The 27,812-nt window shown below is 41.1% G+C and overlaps 1 protein-coding gene across 1 annotated transcript; it reads left to right on the top strand.

Annotated features, from left to right (window-relative positions):
* Window positions 1–5,933: 5,933 nt before the first annotated feature.
* synm (synemin, intermediate filament protein) lies at window positions 5,934–27,179 on the top strand. The gene is made up of 4 exons (XM_072552910.1): window positions 5,934–6,897; window positions 15,015–15,139; window positions 19,810–19,877; window positions 21,935–27,179. The coding sequence occupies exons 1-4, from the start codon at window positions 6,103–6,105 to the stop codon at window positions 24,640–24,642; spliced, it is 3,696 nt and encodes a 1,231-aa protein (XP_072409011.1). The 5' UTR covers window positions 5,934–6,102; the 3' UTR covers window positions 24,643–27,179.
* Window positions 27,180–27,812: the final 633 nt, after the last annotated feature.

The following is a 27,812-nucleotide window of genomic DNA, read 5'->3' as shown; positions in this document are numbered from 1 at the left end:
CCTTTTCCTGATTCACCACTCTTTAGCATGGTTTCAAGGCTATAGAGTCACAGTCATACAGCACGGAAACAGAGCCTTTGGTCCAACTCGTCCATGCCGAACAAGTTTCCCAAACTAAACTAGTTCCATTATCCAGCTTCTCTGTGTACCACAAACCGTCCAGCTGATGTTATTACTTGTTCTTTGCATGAATAAAACCCTGACATCAGTTTTCAAATTACACTTTACAAGCTTGCACCTAAACCTCTCTGGCCTGCAGTCATGGTCTCACTTGAAATTAGCATGGCTTAAACTTTTCCATTCTGCTTGGTATCCTGCAAAACCTACAAGTCTCTTATGTTAATAGTTGAGAATGTTGTGCTGGAAAAGCACAGCAGGTCAGGCAGCATCCGAGGAGCAGAAGAATTGACGTTTTGGGCATAGCCCTTCATCAGGAATGCTGCCTGACCTGCTGTGCTTTTCTAGCACCACACTCTCAACTCTGATCTCCAGCATCTGCCATCCTCATTTTCTCCCCTATATTAATCGTCAGGGTTTTCCAAACCTTTTTAATTTCAAATCATCTGACATTGGAGATCCAGCCTTCTATCCATTTCTTCAAGGGCTTGGATTTTTCTTTCTTTGTGTTAGTAATAAAAACCGACCAGAGGATTTGAAAACACATTCTATTAAGTTAGCAACATGACTCTATTTGCTTTGTTGAATTCTGCTCTTTTTTGTCATTAGTGCTAAACTAAGATCAATTCCAACAGCTCCTTGAGCTATTCAATACTATTCATGAACCACATTTTTAAAATTCAAACATGCACAATTTTGTACATATTGAATGTTTAACTCTAAGAATTCTTCCACTTGCAAACTATTCTGAACTCTTTGTAATTTATTGATTTGTAGAAACACTCATTCTTTCTCCCTTCATGGACACCATAATGCAGAAGGCAAGGATGTAAGAGGGGTATAGGAATGAAAAATGGGTATATGAATAGGAAGGGTAAGGAGGCCACACAGATTAAAGATTTTGGGCAAAAGATGAAAAGGGAATGTGAGAGATTTTTAAAAATGCAGTGAACAGTAATGGCCTGGGCGCATGCTGCCTTCAAAGATAGTGGAACTGCAAATGATCAAAGATTTCAAAATGTAATTGAAAGGGTACTTGCAAGCATTAAGCAAGTGGGACTAGATGAACAGAGCAGGAGAATGGGACAGTCTGGATTGCTGTATAGAGAGTGCTAGAAAACTGCAGACATAGGTTTGACAGGCTGAATGGCTTCCTTCTGTATCGCAATGATTATGGTTAAAAGTGTATTGCGGTAACCTCACCAGGGACTATTTAGCAATTTTGATTGCTGGCAATGTGTTATTGCATTAACCTGTAAACAGGAAACAACTCCATCTAAATACACTTTGGAGAATTACACAAAGGTAAATCCTTAGGGGTCTGGTGTAGAGCAAGACTCTTAAAGAAATAAGTTTTTTATTATTAATTCAGGGAATATGGACATCGCTGGTTACGCCAATATTATTGCCATCTCTAATTTCCATGGCAAAAGGTGGTGGTGAAAGTGGTTCTTGAACCTCTGCACTCTTTTGGATATGGGAACAGCCATGGTGCTGTTATAGAGTGAGTTCCAGGATCTTGACCCAGTGACCCTGAAGGAACAGCAAAATAGGATGGTGTGTGACTTGAAGGGGAAGTACAGTTGTTGTGTTCCAATGCATCTGCTGCAGTGTCCTTCTACATGGTATGAGTTGTGAGTTTGGAAGGTGCTTTTAAAGAAGCCTTGGTGAGTTGTAGCAGACCTTGTGCAGTTTGTGGACATTGTGCATCAATGGTGAACGGAGTCACTGTTGAGGGTAGTGGATGGGGTACCAAGCAGGCTGCTTCTCCTGAATGGTGTCTTGTTAGAGAGCATTCATCCAGACAAATGGAATGTATTCCGTTACATTTCTGACTTGTGCCTTGTAGATGATGGATAGGCCTTGGGGAAACAGGAAGTAAGTTACTCGGTGCAGAATTCCAAGCTTCTCACCTACTGTTGAAGCCATGTAAGTATGGCTAATCCACTTCAATTTCCATTTAGTGGTAAACTCCGGGATGTTGATATTTGGAAATTCAACAAATAGCATTGAACATCAACAGGTGATGTTTCGATTTGGTCTTGCTGGGAATGATCACTGCCTGGCAGTTGTGTGGCATGAATGTTACTTACCACCCATTATCCCAAAATTAAGGTTGTCTATGTCTTGCTGCACTTGGACATGGTCTATTTTAGTATCTGAAGAGTCAGGAATGGTGCTGAGCATTGTGCAATGCTCAGCAAACATTCCTACTTTTGAGCTTATGATGGAGGGAAGGTCATTGATGAAGCAGCAGCAGTTTTTGGGCGGACAATCCTATTCTGAGGAATTCCTGCAGTGATGTCCTGGCGCTGAGATCATTAACCTGCACCAACCACCACCATCTCCCTTGTGCCAGGCATGATTCCAACAAGCGAAGAAGTTTTCCCCAGTTCCCATTGACTCCACTTCTGCTATAGGGTTCCAAGATGCCATACTCGGTCAAATTCTGTCTTGACATCAAGGGCAGTTATTCTCACCTCACTGTGGTGTTCAGCTTTCTTGTCCATGTTTGAACCAAGGCTGTTATGAGGTCAGCAGCTGAGTGGTCCAGGTGGAGTGCACGCTGAGTACCAGTGAGCAGGTCATTCCTTTGCAAGTGCTGCTAGGTACGACTGGGATAACCGCTTCCATCACTTTACTGATGATCGATAGCATGCTGAATGGCCAGACTGGATTTATATTGCCTTTTGTGCATAAGACATACCCAGGCAATTTTCCAAACTGTTGGATAGTTGCCATTGTTGTAGCTGCACTGGAACAGCTTGGTTAGGCACATGGCAAATTCTGGAATGCTAATTTTCAGTACTATTGCTAAATTATTGCCAGGGCTCATGACCTCTGCCATATCCAGTGTCTTCAGCATTTTATATTACCACATGGGTTTATCACAATTAGTTGAAGATAGCATTGGTAATGTTGGGGACCTCCAGAAGAAGTCAAGATTGATTATCTGCTTAGCTCTTCTGGCTGAAGATGGGTACAAATACTTTTGCACTGATGTGCTGGGATCACTCACATTGAGGATAAGGATATTTGTGGACTGCCCACCCCCTGTTAGTTGTTCAATTGTCCAGCACATTCACAACAGGTGGCAAGACTGCAGAGATTAGATCTGATCCGTTGGCTGTGGGATTGTTTAGCCTTGTGCATTGGGTGTTGATTCTGCTGTTTGGAATCCTGTGTTGTGATAGCTTCGTCAAGTTGATACTTCACTTTTTAAATAGGAATACCTGGTGATGCTCCTGGCATGCCCTCTTGCAGCGTTCATTGAACCTCTTCATCACCAATGACAGAGCGTGACTTGCAGGAGCCGATGTTGGACTGGGATGGACAAAGTTAAAAATCACACAACACCAAGTTATTGTCCAACAAGTTTACTTGGAAGCACTAGCTTTCAGGGCGCTGCTCCTTCAGCAGGTGGTTGATGAAGGAGCAGCACTCCGAAAGCTAGTGCTTCCAAATAAACCTGTTGGGCAATAACTTGGTGTTGTATGATTTTTAACAATGACAGAGCAGCATACGTTTTGTAGATTTAAAGTTGTGGAAATGTTTGACTTCATACTGTGTTCCCCACAATATCAACATTTTTTACTCTTTAACAACTTTATTCAAAACAAATTTATTTAACTTTGCCTCTCTCTTTGCCTTCCAGTGTTTTATGTCGTAATTATAATAAAAAACACAATTGCTGATATTCATGTGTAGAACACAAGGTGGCAATATAAGACTGATTCGGATCTTAGTATATTTTAGAATAGTAATACAGTGGTGTTCCACAGGGACCTGTGCTGGTTCACTTTTGTTTGTCATTTACATAAATGATTTGGACGAGAATATAGAGGGCATGGTTAGTAAGTTTGCAGATAACACATAGATTGGTGCTTTGGTGGATAGTGAAGAAGGTTATCCAAGGTTAAAAAGAGGTTTTGATCAATTGGGTCAAAGTGCTAAAGAGTGGCAGATTGAGTTTAATTTGGTTAAATGTTACATTTTGGAAAAACAAAGGACTTGTACAAATAAAGTAGGACTCTTTGGGTGGTGGTGTAGGACAGAGAGAGATAGGGCTTCACATACATAATTCTTTGAAGTTTGCATCATATTTAGACTGAAAAAGGTGTTTTGCATGCTTGCCTTCATTGCTCTAATATTTGAGTAAATGAGTTGGGATGTCTTGTTGAGGTTGTACAGGACATTAGTGAGGTTTCTTCTGGAATACTGGAATTCTGGAATACTGTGCCAGTTCTGGTTGGATAGAGCTCTTAAAGATAGTGGAATCAAGGGACATGGAGATAAGGCAGGAACAGGATACTGATTAAGGATGATCAGCCATGATCATATTGAATGGCAGTGCAGGCTCCAAGGGCTGAATGGCCTACTCCTGCACCTATTGTCTATTGTCTATTGTCTATTGCCCTGTTATAGAAAGGATATTATTAAGCTGGAGAGGGTTCAGAAGAGATTTACCTGGAGGTTGCCAGGAATGGAGGGTTTGAGTTATGAGGGGAGGCTGGGTAGGCTGGGACTTTTTTCACTGGAGCATAGGGAGTTGAGGGGTGAGCTTAGAGGGGTTTATGAAATAATGAGGGGCATGGATAAGGTGAATGGCAGGTGTGTTTTGCCTAGGGTTGGTGATTTCAAGATGAGGGGACATATTTTTAAGGTGAGAGGAGAAAGATTTAAAAAAGATACGAGGGGTACCATTTTTACACAGAGAGTGGTTCAGATATGGAATGAACTACTGGAGGAAGTGGTGGATGCAGGTACAATCACAACATTTACAAGACATTTAGATGTGAATAAGATATATTTGAAGGGATATGGGTCAGAAGTAGGCAGGTGGGACTAGTTTAGTTTGGGATTCTTCTCAGCATGGACTGGTTGGACCGAAGGGTCTGTTTCCATGCTGTATGACTCTGTGACTCTATTAGACTCAATTCTTCCATTGGCAGAGGTAATTAAATTACCTGTTGATATTACATTTGAGCACAGAAATGAAATCCTCACAACTAGATAAGAGTGCAGGATTTACAGTACATGGTTAATAGGATGTGATTAGTTGTCGAATGACTCCCACTGAAGATTACTTCATGAGATTAAATTTAGAAGTTAACTAAATTTTTTTTTGCTGATTTAAAGTTTGAACCCTTTCAATGGCTAGGAAGAAGAAACAGAAAACACAGTCCTGGTCTAGTAGCAGGAAAGGGATGTCTTTACTTAAGATATAAAGCTACCAAGGCACGAAGATTCCTCAAAGGCACCACCAGAGCCAGAAACCATGGGATATAAACATCTGCACTTTCTCTAGCAACATTGCTTTGTGATCAAATAGCATGAGGGAGGAGGGGAAGCTGGGGAAGAACTGGATATGATTAGCTTTTCCTACACCACAGGCTTCCTATCCAGTGACAGTCAAACTGAGGAACAGGGGCACAAAAGCAACTCAAGCACTTAAATCCAAAATTATTTTGTTCATCTACTTCACACTGTTTTACTCACTGGGCTTAAAAGTGTGGAAAGCAGACTATGTATGGATTTGCATTTGATTAAAAGCACTGTTTAGATTCTTGAACATTTCTCCTGCAGTTTTAAGGACCTATTTTCAGACTTAAGTTTTGCCCTAGCCAAATAATATTGAATGTTAAAGGTTTCAATCTGGCAGCTTGAGAAACATGATTTTGTGTTGGTTAGAATTGTTAATGTAATCACGCCTGGCCACAAGGGGTCAGTTGATCCAGTTGGAGAGCTCTGAGTGAGTTAAAGATTTTCCAATGACTCAAAGTTTGGACCTCCCCCTTTTTAGCTGGTACCACCTGTCAGTGCTTGAAGAGAGAGAGGAAGAGAGAGACGCACACACCCTTGCAAACTGTCTCTCTCTTTACTGAATCAAGGAGCTTATACAACACACACAGTGTGAACAGTGCATTTAGTTTGAGTGGGTAAACAAGTGTGGGAGGGGTGGGAGCAGGAATACAGCCTGGAATAATGTTTCCCTTCAAATCCACAATGCTTCATGAAAAATCCCAGCTCCAGGAGCTGAACCATCGCCTGGAGTCATACTTATCCAGGGTCCGACAACTGGAGCAAGAGAATCAACGACTTGTCACTGAGATCCAGCACTTAAAGACCGAGAAGAAGGCAGAAGAGCGGTGTCTTTATGTGGATGAAATCAACAAGATGAGATGGGAACTGGAGGAGCTGATATTCGAGAAATCAAAAGCTGAAATGCAACGATGCAGCCTGTGGCGGGAGATCCAAGAGTTACAAAAGCATCAGACCGCCGAACAAACAGGTTTTAAAAAAATAAGGCAACAGCTGGCTGAACACGAAAAGGTCCTTCAGCAGACTGAAACCGCCAACGCGTCTCTCGAAGCGTACATCTTGGAGCTGCGGGCAGGATGTCAAACCCTGGAAGATCAGCATGAGCAAGCAAAAAGAGAAATGAAGGAAAGGTTGAGCAGAGCGCCCCAGCTCCTGGTCACTCAGGGGTATCACACAGTCCCCCTGACCGAAGAGAATGTTGAACAACATGCCCTTACCTTGACAGCAATGTGGGAGGAAGGCTTTGAGATCTACAAGAACAAGATCGAAGAACTGGAAACTGCTGTTCAGCAGGACAAAGAGAAAGGTGAAGAATTGAACAGGGAAAGAGTGCTTTTGATTATGGAAATAGAAGCACTGAAGAAGGAACTTGAAGATCAATTTAATCTCCAGAACAAACTGGAAGAAGATTTTTTAACAGTTCAACAGAAGCATGATGTGGATATGGAGGAATATCAGGTGAGTACATTTGGAAGCAAACCCTTAACTCTGTAGATGCCAAGAGAATGGACTTGGGCAGAGTTTTGTTTCTGAAGCTGCATTCTCTGTTATTTCCATGGAAACGTTCTATGTTTATTGTATTGTTATATACTGTTTTTCAAGACCTCAGGTGATCCTTAGCAATTAATGGTTTAATTAATTGCATTTTAAAAAATTGAAGTCACTGTTGTGATGTAGGAAACAGTGTAGTCAATTTGCATACAGTAAGATCCCACGAACAGCAATATGATACTGACCAGAAAAATCTCTATTTGGGGATGTTGGTTCAGCAATAAATATTAGGAGAAAATGAGGACTGCAGATGCTGGACATCAGAGCTGAAAAATGTGCTGCTGAAAAAGCGCAGCAGGTCAGGTAGCATCCAAGGAGAATCAACGTTTTGGGCATAAGCCCTTGCCCGAAATGTTGATTCTCCTGCTCCTTGGATGCTGCCTGACCTGCTGCACTTTTCCAGCAACACATTTTCAGCTCAGCAATAGATGTTAGCTAGCCATCAGGGAGAACTCCCACACTATTCTTCAAAGTGGTATTAACTGTATAGATTTAACTGATGTCAGTTAGGTTTATACTTAAAGTCCTGGGATTCATTCAGTAAGGGAGCAGGATTGTTGATTCTGACGACATAGAATTCCTAATAGAAAAGTGGAATAGTGTGTAGCATCTATAAGATCTACCGCATCAACTCACCCAGGTTCTTCCAACAGCACCTTCCAAACTCACAAACGTTACTACCTAGAATGATAAGGGCAGCAAATACATGTGAACACCACCACCTGCAAGCTCCCCTCCAAACTACACACAATCCTGGCTTGGAACTCTATCATTGTTCCTTCACGGTCGCTGGGTCAAAATCCCTCTATGACAGAACTGTGGGTGTTACCTACTAACCATGGATGAGAGCAGTTCAAGAAGGCACTAACCAGTATCTTCTCAAGGGCATTCAGCAACGAGCAACAAATGCCAGAAACACCCACAAGAAAGGGTGTGTGTAAATGAGTCATGCTCTACTGAGGAGCTTTACAAAATCTAAATATCCTGAAGTCTTACAGAGGAGAAGGCTGCTTCTAGGTAAGATATTACAGAGCATTTAGCACTTAGGCCAAGAAAAGACAAGTTATCAGTCGAAAGTTAGGGAATTTCTTTTATTACACCTTTACAGGAGAGTTCATAATCGAGAGTGTGGGGCTGGAAAAGCACAACAGGTCAGGCAGCATCCGAGGAACAGGGGATTCTTTGGATGCTGCCTGACCTGCTGTGCTTTTCCAGCACCACACTCTCAACTCTGATCTCCAGCATCTGCAGTCCTCACTTTCTCCGAGTTGATTTCAACCCTACTGCGAGGCCTCTTCCAAGGACAGTTCATAAGGAAAGATGATGCGTCTAAATGCGTTTTATAGTCACATAGTCTAGTTATGTTGAATGTTTAAGATTCTCAGTGTGGTGAACCTGAACTGTGAGATGTCAAATGCAGTTGGTAATAATCCCCAAGATTTTGTTCTAAAGTATATGAAGGAGGGATGGCTGAGGGAGTTTCAGATTTTAAAAGCAGCTTCAACAGTGATGTAAGCAAAAGTAATAGCATGCATTTTTCATGCAAGAGCTGCATGACTCACATGTGAGTGTTGTTAGAGGTCAGTCCTTGGATCAGAGCAGTACTAGCGTTAAGCATCCCCGGACCAGAAAGGGGAGAATTTCAGCCAGTATCCTCAGTGGCATGTCCAAGTCATCATTTTCCATGTGTGCGCATGGACATTGATTGTTGGCAGCCCACCCAACTCTGGAGGTCCATGAGACCCTAAGCCTGTCCTTAGCTTCATCCCAGTCTCACAAATGGGGAAGGTGCTGGATAGTGATCAGAAGGAGTAAAGTGGTTTTACCCTTTCTTTTACCCTTCTAGTTTTGTGGTCAATTGTAACAGTTCATTACTCCCCAGCTCAGCACAAAACAGGGATAAGCTTGGAATCATTCAGTCCTCACTACCAAATCTAGCCACAGAGCACTAGAGAACAAAGGATCACACAACAAATCAAGTGACCTTATGGCCCATTAAATCCACGTTGGCTTTTCAAAAGAGCTGTTCGGTTGTATGCCCACACCTTCTGCTTTCTCCCCCAATGCCTTTCAAATGGTCTCTTCTCAAGTCTTTCTCAAATTCCATTTTGAAAGTTAGTATGGAATCTGTTTCTACCATCCTTTCAGGACATGCATTCTGGTCATAACCACTCGCAGTGAAAAAACTCCCTAGACTTCTTTTGCTAATTATCTTAAATTAACGTCTTCTAGTTACCAACTGTTCAGTTCTCACCACCAGCTCTAACAAAACCCTTGTGAAAACCCCTATTTAATCTGCAAAGTGAAGGAATTTGTCTGTAAACATAGTGAAGCAGATTCCAAAGCCACATTCCTTTGGTGACATTTCTGGCATATTTACAAAGCAGAACTGCTCAAAGACACCTTCCTGAAATTAAGATAATTAAAATTTATATAGTTCTATCACCTCACTCGGTACATGCAAAGTTTGTATTATGGGTGGAGATAGAGCATCCATTTTCTATAGCACAACGATTCACAAACACTTTGCCTCTGATTGGATAACTCAGTGTGGATCCGGAGACAAATCATTCTTGTGCACACTTCCGTAACTTCAATTCCATTTTGCGCAAGGAGGTTGCTGAGCAACAACATTTCTTTACATCTGAATGCTGAGCCCAGAGAATAGATAGAGAAGCACTTGGGGATGGAAAGGATGAAATATTGTTGATTTAGAATGTTCATTGTTATGAAAACCCAGTGGGATCTGAAGTGTTGGATTTTTGCCTTGGATACCCAAGTTCAATGCCAGCACGCCTGATGCTTGCAAACTTGCTGCGTACTCAGCTGCCAAGATCATCTCGATAGGCCCATCTGAAGAGAAGAAACTGGAGTGGAAATGGTTTTTCTATTTTCCTACCTTCTCCTTGAAATTGCTGAATACAGGTCCTTGAGCACTGACAGACCCCTGCTGGCCTGCCCAGGTGACTAGTGACAGTTGCGAGGGTATGTGGTTCAGGTGTGGGAAAATGGGCAATACATGATTTGGATGCGAGCATAAGAGGTATAGTTAGTAAGTTTGCAGTTGACACCAAAATTGGGGTGTGGTAGACAGTGAAGAAGGTTACCTCAGATTACAATGGGATCTTGATCAGATGGGCCAATGGGCTAAGGAGTGGCAGATGGAGTTTAATTTAGATAAATGCGAGGTGCTGCATTTTGGGAAAGCAAATCTTAGCAGGATTTATACACTTAATGGTAAGGTCCTAGGGAGTGTTGCTGAACAAAGAGACCTTGGAGTGCAGGTTCATAGCTCCTTGAAAGTGGAGTCGTGGGTAGATAGGATAGTGAAGAAGGTGTTTGGTATGGTTTCCTTTATTGGTCAGAGTATTGAGTACAGGAGTTGGGAGCTCATGCCACTTTTGGAATATTGTGTGCAATTCTGGTCTCCTTCTTATCAGAAAGATGTTGTAAAATTTGAAAGGGTTCAGAAGGATGTTGCCAGTGTTGGGGGATTTGAGCTATAGGGAGAGGTTGAATAGGCTGGGGCTGTTTTCCCTGGAGCGTCAAAGGCTGAAGGGTGACCTTATAGAGGTTTATAAAATAATGAAGGGCATGGATAGGATAAATAGACAGACTCTCTTCCCTGGGGTGGTGGAGTCCAGAACTAGAGGGAATAGGTTTAGGGTGAGAGGGGAAAGATATAAAAGAGACCTAAGGGGCAATGTTTTTCATGCAGAGAGTAGTATGTGTATGGAATGAGCTGCCAGAGGAAGTGGTGGAGGCTGGTACAATTATAACATTTAAAAGGCATCTGGATGGGTATATGAATAGGAAGGGTTCAGAGGGATATGGGTCAGGTGCTGATAGATGGGACTAGATTGGTTAGGATGTCTGGTCGGCATGGACAAGTTGGACTGAAGGGTCTGTTTAAGTGCTGTACATCTCTGTGACTCTATGATTCACAGGTCAAACCGATTTTGTCTTCACTTTCCATTCATGCTCTCCATAGCTGCTGCCATTCATAGAAACTCAGATTTATATTACTCATTAATCCACAGGCACTGAGGATTCCTGTAGTTGCAGCTGTTAGCTGATATCAGCACAGGCTGGGGTATGGAAAAGGAACCAATCCGATATGTCTCGCTCAGTGTTTCACCAGGTGGTGTAGATATCATCTGACCTGTGGAAAAACTTCTTTTCTAATTAATTCATGAGGGATAAGGGTGTTGCTGGCTAGACCATATTTATTATCCATCCCTAATTGCCCAGAGGGCAGTTAAAAATTAACCACATTCCAGTGGGTCTGGAGTCCTATGTAGGCCAGACCAGGTAAGGACAGCAGTTTCTTCCCTAAAGGACATTAGTGACCCAGATGGGTTTTTCTTAACAATTGACAATGGATTTGTGGCTGACATTAGACATTTAGTTCCAAACTTTTATTGAATTCAACTATCACCATCTGCTGTAGCAGGATTCGAACCTGGGTCCCCAGAAAACTACCTGGATTTCTAAATTAACAGTCCAGCGATAATACCACTGTTGCCTTCCAGTTGGTAAAGGAGACATCTGGTTCCCAGCACTTGGATTTGAATCAAACTGGTTTGTTTGACTGACATGTCCCAGACTGACACTAAGATGCTCACTGTGTTGGAACACTGCTTTATAATCTCGTTAACAGCTGGAGACAAATTTCATCCAGACAGATAAGGCCCTTTCCGAACAGCGGGATCCTTCATCTACTCAGGAGAAAATATGTTCCGCAGTCAGTTGGCTCTGTCAGAGTCTTTGATCGAGAGGTCAGAAAACACATGAAATCACAAAATAAATATGTTTGTTGAAGGCCAATTTAGCTGTTCATACAGACATCCATATAGGACCAGAAACAGACTATTCATCCCCTGTTCTGCCATTCCTTAAGATCATGAGGATCTGTTAAGATTCTGAATTCTATATTCCCACCTAATCCTGACAACCTTTGACCCTTGCCTAACAAGAATCTGTCGTCTTCTATTTTCAAAATATTTGCTGACCCTGCCTCCATTGCCCTCTGAAACACAGAGCTCTAAAGTCATAAAACCCTCTGAGAGAAATACAATTCTTTACTCTGTCCTGAAAGGATCGATCCAAATTTTCAAACTGTGACTTATTCTTGTGGAATGAGCAAGGAGGGCGGTCTAAAGGCATGTCTGTCAGCAGGTCTGTCTCAAAACTCTGAGACTTGTGTCTTGGCTCCACCCTCTGCAAGTGGATCCTCAGCTTTCTGCCCCACAGACTTCAATCAGTGAAGACAGACAACACTATCTCCTCCGCGATAACACTCAATACTGGCACCACCCCCCCTCCCCCCACCAAAGGATGCATTCTCAGCCCCCCTGCTGTACTCCCTGTACACCCACTACTGTGTTACCATATTCTAAACAAACACCATGTACAAGTTTACCGATAACACCACCACAGTAGGATGGATATCAAATAATAATGAGGCAGATTACAGGAAGGAGATTGAGGGTTTGGTGACCTGGTGAGATGAGAACAACCTCTCTCTCAATGTTGGCAAAACTAAAGAACTAATCATCGACTTCAGAGAGAAGGAAGGAGAACGTGCCCCTATTCACATCAACTGAGTGGACGTTGACAGGTTTGAAAGCATCAAGTTCCTAGAAGTGACGATAGCCGACAATCCATCCTAGACTTCCCATGTTGATGTGATGGTCAGGAAGGCACAGCCATGCCTCCTCTTCCTCAGGCAGCTCAGGAGATTTGGCCTCTCCGTAAGGACCCTCACCAACTTCTACAGATGCACTACAGAAAGCATTCCATCTGGATGAATCATGGCTTGGTACAGCAACTGCTCTGCCCAGGACCGTAAGAAACTACAGAAGGTTGTGTGCCCAACCCAGTCCATCATAGAAGCGAACCTCCCATCCATGGATCCGTTTACACATAGTGTTGCTGTGGAAAGGCTGCCAACATCATTAAAGATCCCTCCCATCCTGGTAATGCTCTCTTCTAACCTCTTCCATCAGGCAGAAGATACAGGATCTTGAACATATGCACCAGCAGCTTCAAGAATAGCTTATTCGCTGCCATTATTAGACTGCTGAATGGTCTCTTTAACTTCAAATAATGCTGATCTTGTCAATGTTGATCTTGTCTAGTGCACATCCTGAGCAGTAAAACCTATATGTCTTACACTGTCCAAGTATTATTTTCATCCTCGCTTTCTATGATCTGGCTGTACTGCTCACAAACAAGGCTTTTCACTGTACTTAGGTACACATGACAATACATCAAATCATCATCATCATGGGGCTAGATCCATGCAGTTAAACTGGCACTCGTCATCCACAGGAATGCAGATTTCAGTTAGCCTCTTTCAATTGGCCTTATGCAGTATCTAATAACCCTAATTGGCTACACTGCTGCTGGTGGGCTGAGCCCAGGAAAATCTAACCCCTGTCCTTCAGGAAAATGTCCTGGGAGGGAGATGGAGCCACGAACAGACATGGGGAGGGGTAATGTCACTGAACTAGTAATGCAGCATCTCCCAGGTTAATGTTCTGGGGATATAGGTTCCAATCCCATCATACCTGATGCTGAAATTTGGATTAGGAAAAAACCTCATGATCACCATTAACTGCTGGCAATTGTCTTACAAAAACATGCAGTTCATTAATGTCCTTTAGGGGAGGAAATCTGCCATTCTTACCCGGACTGGATTATCTGCAATTCCAGACCCACAGCAAGATGGTTGTCTCTTATATACTGACTGGGCAATTAGGGATCAGCAATAAATGCTGACCTAGGCAGTGATGCCCAGAAACAATGAATTAGTTTAAAAAGGTGTTTTAACCAAACTATTTCCAGCTCACTCATCATTGTTCCTGGCTCCAGAAAGGATAAAAGTCAAATTCTTGGTGTTAGATTAGGAATTGAATTGAATTGAATTGAATTTATTGTCACATGTACCGAGGCACAGTGAAATGTTTTGTCTTGCGAGCAATACAGGCAGATCACAGAGTTAAGTAGCATAGACAAGTAAATAATAGGTAAACAGCAGCAAGAACAGAAACGCAGGTAAAGGCGAATGTTAAGAGTTTGTGAGTCCATTCAGTGTTCTAACAACAGTCGGGTAGAAACTATTTCGAAACCAGCTAGTGCGTGTGTTCAGGCTTCTGTACCTTCTCCCCAATGGTAGAGGTTGCAAAAAAACACTGTCAAGGTGGGATAGATCTTTGAGAATGCTGGAGGCCTTTTTAGATTAGATTAGATTAGATTACAGTGTGGAAACAGGCCCTTCGGCCCAACAAGTCCACACCGACCCGCCGAAGCTCAACCCACCCATACCCCTACATTTACCCCTTACCTAACACTACGGGCAATTTCCCATGGCCAATTCACCTGACCTGCACACCTTTGGACTGTGGGAGGAAACTGGAGCACCCGGAGGAAACCCACGCAGACACGGGGAGAACGTGCAAACTCCACACAGTCAGTCGCCTGAGGCGGGACAGTGGGCCTGGTAGGTGGATTCTATAGATGGGAGGTTGGCCTTTCTGATTGTCTGGGCCAAGTTCACCACTCTCTGTAACCCTCTCCAATTTTGAATGGTACAGATACCATACCAGGTAGTGATACATCCAGACAGAATGCTCTCGATGGCGCACCTATAAAAGTTGGCAAGGGTATTCACCGTCATGGCAAATTTCCTCAGCTGTCTGAGGAAGAAGAGACATTGTTGACCCTTTGTAACCAGTGTGTCCACATGAGGAGTCCAAGAAAGCTTGTTGTGGATGATCACTCCCAGGAGCTTGACATTCTCCACTCGTTCCACCTCTGTGCTGTTAATGTGTGTGGGGGGGGGGGGGGGGGGGGGGGTGGCATGAGTAACATCCCACCAAAAGTTAATAATGAGTTTCTTGGTTTTGCTAGCATTGAGAGCTAGGTTGTTCTCAGTGCACCATTTTTCTTAATGAATTAAGAACAGTAGTACAGTAGTTGCAAGTCCATCAGACTAACTGTGTCTTGGTTGTGGTGTACAGAGAGCGATTGATTTACTAGAGGATGAAAAGCACGATCTCATATCAACGATTACACTTAACCTCAAAGAGCAACAACAGCTGATACAAGTGAAGATGGGACTGAGTCTTGAGCTTGCCACCTACAGGTAATGTTTACTTCATTTACTGTTTGACAGGAGGTTTGAATCTAAAAGAAGTGAGGATAACTTCCAGTCTGAGCCACACACAATTCAAATTCGTAAAAAAAATGTGAACAAGGTGCATGCATAAGGTATGCACCAAGGAGTCAAGCAATTCCACAGATTTGCAGGTGAATGCGTTAGGGTGAGTAGAAGACTTTTCTCATGCTTTCATGGGATGTGGGTGTTGCTGGTAAAGCCAGCATTTTTTGGCCATTCCTAATTTCACTTGAACTGAGTGTATTGCTGGGCAGTTGGGGAGGGCAGTTAAGAGTCAACCATATTGCGTGGGAGTATCGGGAACTAGGGATCACTCATTCAAAACAACAAAGAGGCAAAATTATTTCCTCTGAGGGTCATGAGTCTTTGCAACGCTCCTCCTGAAAAGGCAATGCAAGAGGCCTTGAAGAATTTTAAGGTGGAAGTATTGTTGACAAGTAAAGAAGGGAAAAGTTATCAGGGGTCAGTGAGAATATGGATTTGAGGTTACAATCAAATTAGCCATGATTTCATTGAATGGCCCAATTGTTAACTTGTACGTACACCAAGGATGGCAGATTTCCTTCCCTAAAGTACATTAGTAAATCAGATGGGATTTTATAGTCATTGTAAATAATTGTCACTATTGTTGCTGACTATCTTTATATTCCTGAAATGTAATCAAATTTAAGTTCTATCCATCTTCCATGGTGGGATTTGAACCCATGTCCCCAAGGGACAAAGTCAAGAGTACTAGTCCAGCAACATCCCCACTATTTTCCTGAAAGCAAAGGACAACAAGATAACTGGTGAGTCTCGATTTTGATTCAGCTTAGGGGGGAGGAAGGGAATTTGAAACAGGGAACAGAACAGTTGAATGAACAGCAATCATAATATCAGTGAAATAAGCACAAGCAAGATTGCAGTGGAAATAAAAAAGAGGGATACCAAAGTTGTGATAAGTATTACTTCTTAGATTATCACCTTTTTATTCTATTTGTATTCAGGAGTGGGAGGACTGGAAGAGTTCCCTATTATACAAGTCTTGGATTGATTTGGAATTTAAAGAGTTGAACAGTCTGGCGCTGGAAAAGCACAGCAGAGCAGGAGAGTCGACGTCTCAGGCATAAACCCTTCATCAGGCAGGATTTGAAAGTCATAATGAAGGGCTTATGCCTGAAACGTCAACCCTCCTGTTCCTCGGATGCTGCCTGACCTGCTGTGCTTTTCCAGCGCCACACTCTCGACTCTGATCTCCAGCACCTGCAGTCCTCACTTTCTTCCTGGAATTTAAGGACAGTTAAATCAAATAATTAGTAGATTAGAACAGATTGAATATTCACTAGACCATTGCAAAAATAAAGGAAAATGATAGTTGGAGGGAAACTTTAAAACTAAAGTAAAAACTGCTATCATCCTTTTACAGAAACCAATAAAACACAAAGATACATCAATACTTATCTTTTACTATATTTTACATGTAGATACAAAGATACAGGCCCAGTAACCGGAGATATTTATAAATAAATAGCTATAGACATTTAAAATTGAGTTCTGATGCTCCATTGTTATGCTATTCAGCAGAGGTTCCATAAAGATAACCCCCATGTGGGGATTGGTCTGCATCTAACCAGCAGAGGAGAAAGTTCACATGCAGGAAAAAATATTTTACAAATGAAAAGTCAGATGTATTTCTTTTTAAAATATGAGTAATCACCTCCGGAAACATAAGAATAGTACTGTCAACAATTGTTATATTAGCAGGAGGTGCAAGGAGCTTGCAATTCCGGTCTTTTTCTCCTGGGACTTGGCTTGAAACCCAGTCCATACTTACAGGAACAGTGTCTCCTTAACTCACTGGTTGTAGTAATCAGATCTGAAGTGTGGTTGGGAAATTTCAATCTTACTGTGTACAACTTCACAAAGCAGCTGGTAATATCACACTGTTTCTATTTATTCTTTCATGGGATGTGTACACCACTGACAAAGTCAAAGTTTGTTGCTTAACTCAAATTGCCCTTGATCCGAGGGGTATTGCTAGGCCATTTCAGGGGTGGTTATTGTTGTGGATCTGGAATCAGATGTAGGTCAGCACACTTTGTTCCCTGAAGGGAATTGGTGAACCATTTTGGTTTTATGAAAATCAGGGATAGTTTCATGATTAACAAAAATGAGTCCAGCTTTATTCTAGATTTATTAATTGAGTTCAAGGTCCACCACATGTTTCTAGATCATAAGTTTGAACTGTTCGACACTATTCTAGTGACATTCACTCTATTCCACTGTCTTCATTTCCAATTGAATGATTGATCATGTTGGTGCAGCAAGAGATGCTTAATTATATTGACTCTTGTCATTTTGCTAGAGAAAATAATGAGAGAGAGAGAGAGAGCTTTATCAACAGCTTATCCTGGTCCTAGCTGAGAACTGCTTGCAGTGACACCAGATAGAAAAGACTGAATTTTGTTTTTTCTTCAACACTCGTGTATCACCTTGAAACATTGAAAGAAATTACAAAAGCTACAACTCCACTAAGATAAACTGAAAGAAATGCAGATGCTAGAAATCTGAAACAAGAACAGAAATTGCTGGAAAATCTCAGCAGGTGTGGCAGCTCCTGTGGAGAGAAATCAGAGGTAAAGTTTTGGGTCTGGTGACCCTTCCTTAAGACCAGTTCTTAGGAACGGTCCCTCAACTTGAAACATTAACTCCGAGTTCTCTCTGCAGATGCTGCCAGACTTGCAGAGATTTTCCAGCAATTTATGGTTTTGTTCCTTTAAAATAAATCCTGGACTAACTTCAGCTATTTTAAGAACAATTCTGCCTACTCAATTATTTCCTAGTCCCAATTCCCAGTGGCCTTTGTTTTATTCCATATCTTTGCTAAACGAGATTAGCTCGATGGGGATTCTACAGTTGGCCCCATTGTATGTGGTTTAGGGAGGATTAAAACATTGGGGTTTCCTGACCATTTCTGAGTGTTGAGTTTCTCTGGAATCTGGGGGGAGAACACCCATTCAGACAACATACCATTAATGTTGAATTGTAATTCAATGCACTGTCTATGTCTTACTGCTAAAGCCAATAGGGAATTCAGGCGCAATGTCTTTATGTAGAGAGTGCTGGGAATGTGGAACCAACCATATGAATAGTTGAGACAGGTAATCTAGATGAATTTAACAAGAAAGCTAGATCAGTCCAGCGAAAAGGTATAGAAGAATATGTTGATGGAGTTAAATGGAGAGTGAGTGAAGGAGCCTTGAGGGGAGCAGAAACATTAGCACAGAGAAATTAACCTAAATATTGTAGCTTCTTCCTGTGTTATTGGTTCTATGTACTCTCTACTTACATTAACACCTGAAAGATCAAACTGTACTCTATAGATAGTTGGTGAAGCATAAATTCTGGCATGGGCCAGTTGGGCTGAATAGCCTGTTTCTTTGTTATTAAATTCAATGTAATGCTTCCAGTACTGGAAAGAAAACTAAAGGGAGATGGATAAAAAATAATTCAGGATAAATGTCAATGTCAAAGTATTGTTGTTCCCACTGCTACAGTTATCCTGTAAATGCTGCATCAAGTGTTTTTCTTGGAATGAGTTTCTAGTGATTTCATGTTCCACTCTGGTAAATGGGTCAACTGTTGCACTGAGCTGTGCCAGCTCTTAGCAAACTGTTCCATTCTGACTCCATGTTAAAAACACTCGAGCATTGTTTCAGAAAGGGCAGTTTGTGCTCAGTGCCTCTTTCTCTTCAAGCCTCGTTGACATCCTGCTCGCCTGCAGCATATCAATCGAGTCACTTCTCACCAACTGGATCGCTGCAGTTTTACAAGTTCCAGGAATCTTTGAGTAATCTGATATTCCTTAACTCAGCCAACGCTATTAGTATGTCAACTGAAGGCAGGCTGTAGAAGGGAAAATGACATTCCTATGCCAGAAGTTCAGGGGTGGTGGTGAAAATCAGAATTAGACACTCTTTCTTTGAAGGGACTGATGAATCATCTGAAAAGGGGCCTGAAGAATCTGCATTTTTGCTGGAAATTATGGATTTGAATATTGTACAAGTTACTGTATGAAGTTCGATGGTTGTTTAGTGGAACAGTATATTGTACTATGCAATACTGAGTCATTTGTCCCAGAAGATCCCATGATTCCCGATCTCTGTTGAACTGGGTGACCTCAGCTGGAAAAAGGTAAAATAAAAACAAACATGTTTCATAGCTCTGAACACTATCCGTTGGAAATATCACTGATGTCAGGTGAGGAGGTGAGGAGGCTCAGCAACATTGAACCAACTCAGTGTGTAAGGTAGAATATGAGCAAAGTTTACCAAGAGAGAGAGCATTTTCCCACAGTCACTCCCTCCTAATCCACATTTACTGAGTTGAACTGCTGTAGTGCCTCTGGCATCTGACTCAGGAGATCTAATTCAGCACAAATTTAAACTCAGATCTAGACTGCTATACACTGTTTTATACTGGATTGTCCATTGGGGAGACTCCGATACCATCAAACCTTGGGCGGGTCTTATGTGAGGTGCACATGTCCTCAACCTTTCCCAATGGTCACACAATGATTGGAGACCTTCTGATTACCCTATCTGGAATAAAAATGGAAACAAATGTGTCATACAATTGAGATTAAGTGTTTTTTTCAGGGCCTTGTTAGAAGGAGAACACATCAAGCATCATGGGATACCACAGCATTTGCGAAACCTCAGACAAGGTAAAACTATTTTAAAAGGGATGTATTTCTTTGGATAATTCACACTCCTTGGTATTTAACCATGAACCATGTACAAAATTGCTGGAAAGTATTCTTAAGACTATTCATATTGATGGGTGTGACCTGCAACTTTTTCTGACTGCAGGTTCTACTTTCTGAAACCTATTGGCTGATTTGTTTAAGTGTGGCCTTATGTAGTTTTGGCGAAGTGGTCTAACTTTTGCATCCTAATCTACGTGAGAGTAATGAATGGGTTATTGAACTCAAGGGCTCGATCAGAAAAAGAGTTTTGATGGAAGAGTCAGCAATCTGAAACATTACCTGTATTTTTCACTCTACAGATCCAGTTTGATCTGCTGAATATTTCCAGAGTTCTCTGCTTACATCAGAGAAAAGTCCACTGTTGCTAATATTTGAAAGGACAGATGCAATCCTGTAGATGCATCAGCGGAGGTTATATCTGCTGACTAGAGTGCTAGTGAGAGATGGGTGCTATCTCTTCCAAGGAAGCCCCAATGAACCACAGGGTCAATAGCAGACCTTCCCCTGAGATAAAACCCCACACAGCGAGAGCTGCCAGCCAACTAGAGACAGGCCAGCCTGTGCTCAGCAGCGCCCCCAAGGATGCTGTGACTCCCGGCAGAACAGCACCCCTTAAGTCTATATTCACAATACACCCAGGATTAAGGCCAATGAAATATGGGTGCTCATGTTGAAGGTTACAAAGAGGTGGAATCATAGGGTACGGTCCCCGTGGTCAAATTCCTGGCCAACATTCAGATCTTCAATCTGGCACAGATTGCCTTTGATGTAGTTTCCATCCTTCCTCCCTACCCCAAGATGACAGGCATAGGGTAGCAATTTTTGGGAATGTTCTATTTGTGTTACTCCCAGTGACAAGAGGATGGGGCAATTAAGAGGTCCTTAATTGGTGATGAGAGAGGAAAGTGAATGCTGGGCCTTCTAGGCCCTGAATTTAACTGTGGTGGTGATGAGAAGGTGGCGGTGCCCCACCGCCTTGGCTAATTACTCGTCCTTCTCGTTCCCAAACTGGCCACCCTGAGAGAAGATTCTATCCTACAGGCTGGGAGAGGCCTGGGGCATGCTCAGCTGTAATCCTGACAATCACAAAAGAGGAATGGTCATGAGATAGATGTTGGGATGACAGTATTAGTGTGATAACAGGAGTCTGTGGCTTTACAAGTACGGGAGATTTTCAAACAAACAGGCACTTTGTTTAGTTTTATTTGCTAAATTGGTTTCCCACGCACCCCCCTTTCCTGTACACATTTTAAATGGCCCAACTCCTGCTATGTCTCAGATCAATTAGCTCAGTTTACATTCTCTGCATTCCTAGATTTCTTAATGCAGCATGGGAATTAAACATAAGACCATCTGATGTGTATAGCTCCGTACAGCATTAACCAGTACTTCTCCTCAAGTAATTAATAAGGAAACCTTTTTTTTCTGGTAATTAAAAAGAACCTATGATTCTGGATAAGATCTGATTATGCCGCATCTTAGGACCATTATATATTTGCTGTTGAGGGAGTGCTGTGTGGATTTGCTGACACACGAAGGTTACATTAAGAACAGATTACACAAAAGTTTTTCGTACGTCGGAAGGTTAAGGGGTGACTTAATTGAAATCTTCAAGCTGTTAAGGAAGAGAGAGATCAGATGAAGAGATCAGATGTTTTGTTATGTGGGGAGGCTAAAGCTCAGGTGCATGGTTTAAGGAGCAGATCATTCAAAGTGAAATTAGGAAACGAGCAAAGGGTGGTAGAGACTCTTCCACAAATGGCAATTAATTCCAGATCAATCTTGAACTCTAAACCTTAGATAAATATTGGTGAACCAAAGGTATTAAGGGATATGGGAGAAAAGAAGGAATATGGAGTTAAACAGCAGATCCACCAAGATCTCATTGTTGTACAGACTTGATGGGTTGAATAGTTGACTCCTGTCTCTATCTCAGGACTGAAAGCAGAAAGGTGTTTGGTACGTTATTGAATGTCAAAATGGGCTCATATTAAATTTCTTATTTGTTTCAACAGGGACAGATATAAGATCACATATGTCCAATGTTGTCCTACAACCAAGTCTTGACACACAAGATGGCAAGAAGTGGACACCAACCACTATTAAAATTCCTTCAAGTTTCCGGAAAGATACTGTGATTAACAAAAAGGGAATAATACCACAACCTCTTCCATATAGAATACCAGCAAGAAAGACTATTAAGAATTCTCTGTTAGACGATGATCTGCTTTATGATGACACATTGTCTTCACCAATTCAAAATATTGTATCTTCAGCAAGGTCAAAAAATGCTCACAGAGACACGACCAGGTTTGCACCGAAACCTCAAGACTCTCACAGTACAACGAAGGAAGCTATCGTTCAGCACAAATTGTTTCCAGAAAAGATTGACAGGGAGAGTAAAGTGCCTTTGGCCAAGGCTGTGCATGTTACAGATATGGCCACACACAAATCCAAAATAATAGTCGAGGAGTCAGACTCTTATGATAAAGGAGATGTTTCACGTCATGAAGAGAAGGAACTTAAGTCTCGAGGTTTGAATGAATCACCTCAACCTGTTAATGAGGAGCAAGATTTTGATTTTAACAGGAGGTCTACAGAGACAACCAATGAGCAGGAGAATGAGGCTGAGGTACCGAAGGAAGTGATAGAAGTCGAAAGTACTCCAAAAGACTTGGAAATCAAAGTAGACATTAGTAATGTGGGGCCACCTATTACTCCAGATGGATACATCTGTACTACAGACCAAGAGGAAAGTGCAGAAATTACAAAGTATTTTCCGATAGAAAAGAACAAAGAGGAATCTATGCTGGAAACTGGAGAAGAGATCTGGATGAAAACAAATGTAGGGAAGTCAGAGGATAACCGTGGAGTTGCTATCTATGAACATGATGAAAGTTTAACAAATAATATTAGAACTGGGGACATCATTCAAACAGACATAAAATCCATTAATTTGACAAAACTGAATGTTTCACCAGAACCTGACATCAGTTATCATATTGAGGAGAAAGAAGTGTTGGATGATGACAAAACCAAAAGAGAAATTATTATTCAGTCAAGAAAAGAAGAAATTGTTGAAGTGGGAGATGAGTCAACTCTGAAAGAAATGTTGAATGTGGATGCCAAAAGTCCAGAGCTTCAAGTGAAAGGGGCTTTGGAACATTTAACAGGGTCAAAGACTGAGAACCTTATGGATGGACTTCTCAGCCTAGGGTTCAAAGGAAGACAAGTTCCAGGGAAAGTATCTGTAAGTGTTGAGATGGGAGAGCAAACCTTGGAACATTTTGAAGAAGCTGATGATTTTCCTACAACTGCAGACACGTTTCCACTGTCTTTAGGAGCAGAGGACATTGATTATGAAGGAAAGGATGGCAGATATGAAGAAGTCTTAAATATTACAATGACTGCTGCAGACTTTAGGAAAACAATGTTATCAAATACTGAACTGCTACTGCAGAGCTCACCTGACATTTTATCTTCAAATGAAAAAGCACATGAAATCACTAAGGAAAGAACAGAATTGTTTGGAACCGAACTAACAGAAATGGGGTTGCATTCTCCTCAAGCCAGCGCAGATTCAGAAAACGTTAAACAAATTACAGACACACAGCAAGATACCTTGTCGAAAGAACTGTCTTCACCATGTCTGATAGAGGAATCGATTAGAGTCCCTCAAGATGTTCAGGCATCCATTGTTGAGCTACTGACTGAGGAAATGGAGGATCCTAAACTTAAGCTCAAAGGAGCTTTGCAGCAGTTGAAAGAGGCTGTACCAGAAAGTCTGAGGGATGAGCTTTCAGTCCTCACTAGAGATTCCCAAGACCCATCTGACAACGTATCAGTTAATATTAAAAATGTCCAACAATCTTCTCAGAGCGGCGTTGTCACTATCGAGGCTGAGGTAAATGTTTTACAAAGCCTTGACCCAGAGGATTTCTATTCAATGGACATTGAAGATGAAGAAAACACAGATGACATAGGGTCAAGATTAATTAACGTCACTACTCAAGAGAAAATACAGGAACTACTGAGTGCAAAAGGTCTTAAAACAGTTGATACTTCGCACAACAATGATGGAATCCAAATAAAGGTCAGAAGTATTAATCAGGAACCTGTGTCTTTGCCAGAAATCAGTATGAGAGATGAGACTGACACTGATGAATACAAAAGTTCTCAATATCAAACAGGTGATCTAACTGTTGGTGAAGTGTCTCAGTCAAGTGAAATTGAAGGTGATTGGTTTGATCAAAGCACTTTCTTCCAAAAGGGAATAGGTAAGATTGACAGAGAAGAGTTCTTTCATGGAGTTTTGGATCCAGAAAATTCATCAGAAACCTTTCAAATGAATGCAAACCGAGTTATGTCAGTACAGACGAGTGGAGGTGACAGTGGGAGAGGTATGACATTCATAACTCAGCAGCGTGAAATTGCTGAAGGAATGGATGAAAGGAGACTCGAGGGTAATGTGTATTGGTATGAAGAATGGGAATCTGAGAATAGACATGGCAATGAAGTGAGTGTTACTGGTGCAGGTGAAGAAGATCTACAAACTTCTGATCCAGAACTAATGCAATATGCAGTTTCTCCAAACGTCCTGGCAAAGCCCAGGATTGGTGCACCTGGAGGTAACACACATGTGGTCTACAGCGAACAGAAAGTTGTTACACACTTTGATGAGGGTCAGTACGATGAACCGCCTCTGTATGATGATGAACTGTAAACAGCATTCAAAAAAATGGATTATGCCTTTGAAATGGAACCTAGTTAATACAGGCACAGTTAGAGAATAGCTGGCATCAAGCAGCGATTATGCAGTCGCAATGGAATCAGATGCTTTAATGCTTTGATAAAACACTGCTTGAAACTTACCTGCTGCATAACCCCACATCTGTGCTTTAAAAGAAATACATTTGTGACACATTCTATTATCTGAGACCTCACAATGTCACAGAAATCATTATCAAATGAAAAAATGATTTTAAAAAAATGCACAAACAAAATTGTTTCTGTTGACTAATTTTATAGAAAAGATTGATTGAAAATAGTAGCAGAGGACTGTTGGCTATGCAGTAGTTTTATTTGAGGTTTCTGTGTACAGATATAGACAGTTAAAAGGTCTTAAAATACTTTTGCGTGGATGTGATGTGTAATAGTTGAGTCTAGGCTACATTTATGGAGTATTTTCCTGTAAACAGCTCTAAGTTAAATTGTTATGTTTTACAGCTTAACTTTCCCATTATTAAATTTAACACTTCTTTGGGTTATTATGACCTCTCCATGACTCTGTTTGAACCACTGAATATTTCCAGCATTTTCTGTTTTGAGTTTCCAGCACTTGCAATAGTTTGTTTTTGCGTCAAGACCCCATCATGAATGTTACAGTAAGAAACCTATCCAGACGCCAGCTTCACTACTGAAACAGGAAATTAAACATTTAATAATTATAGATAAAATGAGAAAAATATAAACACATATTTGGCCAGTTTCACCATTTTTCTAAGTTTAGTTTAGACTTTTATTCCTAACGAATGGCACGTGAATATCATCGTAACAAATGTCCAGTTTCCATCACGTTTTTAGCATTAAACATCTGATAGTGTTAAAGTGTCAATCAGAAGGCAGCATTGCAGGGCAAGATGCAGTGTACGGACTAGCAAGAGCCTGATCAGAACTCAGGAAATAACTTAAAAGATATTTACAAGGATTCAAAATATCATCTGGTTCCTAGTTACAGAGTTCAATTATTCTTACTGTTGATGAGAAAATAAATTGAGTACAATCAGAAAGTGTTTAGAATATCAAAAGATTCTCCATGTTTCATGCCTTATTTCCTGTGGATTTAATGTTCATACTGTTTTAATTTGCAAAAGCTAAAAAACGTCTTTACTTTTTGATCAATGACTCCTCTGGACAACTCCCAAAAAAATGCATTTGGAACATTTGATCATTACTGGTAATTTAAGTTTCTTGCTTTCTTTCAGCTTCCTTAAGCGTGAAAATAAAATATACGATTGTATCACCAGCACTCATATAATCCCGCAGTAGCCCACCTAGTATAGAATTATTATCGGAAAATTTAGTTTGAATATCAATAAGAATCGAGACTACTCAACAGTCTAGTTTTTTATGCTTTAATCAGTAATGTGTTAGGAGGGTCAGACTTGTCAAGTGTTTGGATTGAAAGCTTGTTATGGAGAAGAGAGAATCAATGGTGCATGAGTTACAAGATTACATGAACCATATTTAGGTAAAGATTGTGAAGAATGAAAACCATGCATTTATTCAGCACATTTTATGATTTTCAAGATATCCCCAAGCATTTTACAGTCAATGAAGTGCTTTTGAAGAGTTGCAGGCAATGTGGCAACCAATGTGTGTACCACCAGTAGTGTGGTAATGACCACCCAATCAGCTTTGTAGGTCATACTATTTGAGGGATAAAAAATGGTCAGGAGCATGTGGAGAATTCTTCTGCTCTCCTTTCAAATAGTATCATGGAATTTTTAGTTTACTTTTACTGACATAACAGTCAATGCCTTGGTTCTGTGCCTCATCTGAGACACTGTGTCTCTGACAATGTAGCACATCCTCAATATCGTACTGGGAGTATCAGCTTAAATTTTGTGCTCAACTCCTTGCAGTGGAATTCGAACTCTCAGCCTTTTGACTCAAAACACTAATGTGGTGCTGTGATGTAGATGCACCCCTTTCCAAAAATTACCATGAAGGTTCATACATGGGAACAGTACGAGATAACAACTGGTGCTATGGAGACATACTCCCTGATATAAGTCATAACTTTTATGGAGGGAAGGACTGGGAAAACTGGCCAAGAATCTCTCGATAACATTGGTGTCAATTGCTGATGACACACTTACTCATGCTTTACTGACAAAAAGCAGTGATTTCTTTTCCTTCTCCAGAATTGGTTTGTGCTGGATAAATAAGACTTCTGTTTCTGATGTTAAAGTTGGTAGACTGCAAGTTGATTAGCGTGTGGGGAAGCAAGACACATACCTATGTTGATATATTTGAGAGAGAGTGCAGATTGCTAAGAGTATTTGGGATAAAATATATCTGGTTCTTTTGAGGCAAGGTTCAACATGGAGCTAATGAAGGTTTCTGAGTAGCTTAGCTGAAGGTGATCATTTAGAACTGTATACGTGTTACAGCCAGTTACTCTCTGACTAGAAACTTTGCGGTTGTTTTCTGTAATCTTTGTAAAATTTAATTTGGCAGTAAAACACTTTTTTCAAATGCTTGGATCCATGTTTTAATTTAAATTATCATTTGGTAGTTTTGAATTTGAGTTCTGCTGATAAAAGACATGTTTTATCAAATCTCTTCATTTTGCCCTCATCAGGACAATTTGCAAGAGTACCAATTTAAGGGAAAACCAACAATTTATATTGTGCTACAGAAAAGTATTGATATGTTGGCAAGTGGACCCTGATTAATAGAAATGTTACCATGGAGTGTGCACACTTAGTGATGATTGATATTTAACTGCGTGGATATCCTTAGATTCAAAACCAGACAGGTTGACTATGATTGGTCAAGACATTGCCTGGTGACGTGAACCATTGAATGGCTGTCACCTATTTTGTTGAGTTTAAACTAGGATAAAGTGTGTGCACGTTCTTTCTCTCTGCAAAGAACAGGGCCCTTTCCGTTAATATATATGTGACTTCCAATTCATGCAGACGTGGCACAATGCAGACCAAATGACAGTGCAGTGCTAAATTGTCCTGATGAGTGCAAAATAAAAAACTTCTAAAATATGTTTTTCAGCAAAATTTAAATGTTATTGCATTACACAAACATGTAATAATACAAAGATATTAAATGGTTTTCATTGGTTCAGTGTCTACACTTCCCAGATAGAGGCAA

The sequence above is a fragment of the Chiloscyllium punctatum genome, chromosome 33 (assembly GCF_047496795.1).
Source record: "Chiloscyllium punctatum isolate Juve2018m chromosome 33, sChiPun1.3, whole genome shotgun sequence".
NCBI classification, from domain to species: domain Eukaryota; kingdom Metazoa; phylum Chordata; class Chondrichthyes; order Orectolobiformes; family Hemiscylliidae; genus Chiloscyllium; species Chiloscyllium punctatum.
This window is presented reverse-complemented; position numbering and strand designations above follow the sequence as displayed.